At 54.8% G+C, this 1,264-nt stretch overlaps 1 protein-coding gene across 2 annotated transcripts in view; it reads right to left on the bottom strand.

Annotated features, from left to right (window-relative positions):
- LOC127749209 (protein bric-a-brac 1-like) overlaps positions 1-1,264 on the bottom strand; it is a gene marked incomplete at its 5' end in the record, with an annotated part of 28,227 nt that overhangs the window by 21,426 nt on the left and 5,537 nt on the right. For both annotated transcript variants that reach the window (XM_052266506.1, XM_052266509.1), the window contains 1 exon segment: positions 770-827. In XM_052266506.1, coding sequence (XP_052122466.1) covers positions 770-827 — 58 coding nt within the window.

The raw sequence follows: 1,264 nt of genomic DNA, 5'->3' as shown, positions 1-1,264 counted from the left end.
CCCCTCGCGTCCCAGAGGAGAAGACAAACTGGTGGAGGCCGGCGGCCCCCGCACTACTATCAATTGATGGGGAATGTAAATACACTAGCAGGGTGAGGGGAAAGGGGGGGGGGAGTAAGCCGGCAGGCAAACCAAAGAACCCATACCCCCCCCCTCCCCGAGGGGGTGTAAGCCCCAGCAGCGATGGTGGTAGTGTGGTGGTGAGGGAGTGTTGCCAATGTTGATTGGGGGGTGGGGGTGGAGGGGCGCTGGGGAGCTTTGATCGTATGGTTGAAGTCGGCGGGGCCACACCCAATGGTCGATGAGTGGGAAACGCACCCATATACTGGGTAGAGGCAGAGAAGAGAGTTCCCGCGAGTTCTGATGTCGGCAAATGCCGGACGGCTGTAGAAGTGTTATAGTAGCACCGGGGGCGAACCGTTGGTCCTTGGCCGTAGAGAGTGCCGCGACGAACAATCCGCAGGATATGCGTCCCTGCGAGCTGTGTCCAATCGGCCTATCAGGCTTATGAGGGGTTATATACAGCAGTTCACGTCTCGTCTGTCGAGCGAGAGAGAAGTTATACTCGCTGCGATGTCCCCCCCCCCCTGGCAACGTTTTAGCTCAGAGTAGCTACATAGGTAGGTATTATGGCAGAACTACAAGGAACTCCATAATTTTAAGGTGCGTGGATTACTTTAATCCAATTGTTTCAATAGAGATTGCTGGCCTATGCCATCTTCAAAGTTTGGGTTGTTTTTTTCCATAAAGACCGCCGTTACCAACTCACCCGCTAAAGACGACGTAGACGCTCCGAGCCAGGCGTGCGAGGACTCCAACAGCTTAGCCTGCAACACACGAGAGGCGAAGGGGACTTAGGACAAACCGGCTAGGAAAAAAACAAAAACAAATTGTGAACGAAACGACACAATGCGATGACGAACAAAAGACATGAATAATAAACACAAAATTCTAATTGCCTCCCTCGGCTCCCCCTTACTCTCTACACCCTTTCACTCCCCCCCCCCCCTCCCCCGCGCTGTCTCTCTCGCCTCTCTCTATGGTGCGGCAAGGAGCGTCCGGCATGACAATAACATGTGTTTCACAAGACGACGAGTGTCAGGCATTGTGGGGAGAGGAAGTGCTTCCACATTAATATCCAGCGCTGAGTGCATGCATACTATCGAGGATCAGCAGTCCGCGGCAATGGCGTGGCGCTCCAGGCGATCACCAGTGGCGTGGCTAGCAGGGCGAAGTGAGAGGAGAGGAAAGGAGGGGAGGGGGG

This window comes from Frankliniella occidentalis, unplaced genomic scaffold (genome assembly GCF_000697945.3).
Source record: "Frankliniella occidentalis isolate FOCC.00 unplaced genomic scaffold, Focc_3.1 Scaffold3, whole genome shotgun sequence".
Taxonomy (NCBI): domain Eukaryota; kingdom Metazoa; phylum Arthropoda; class Insecta; order Thysanoptera; family Thripidae; genus Frankliniella; species Frankliniella occidentalis.
This window is presented reverse-complemented; position numbering and strand designations above follow the sequence as displayed.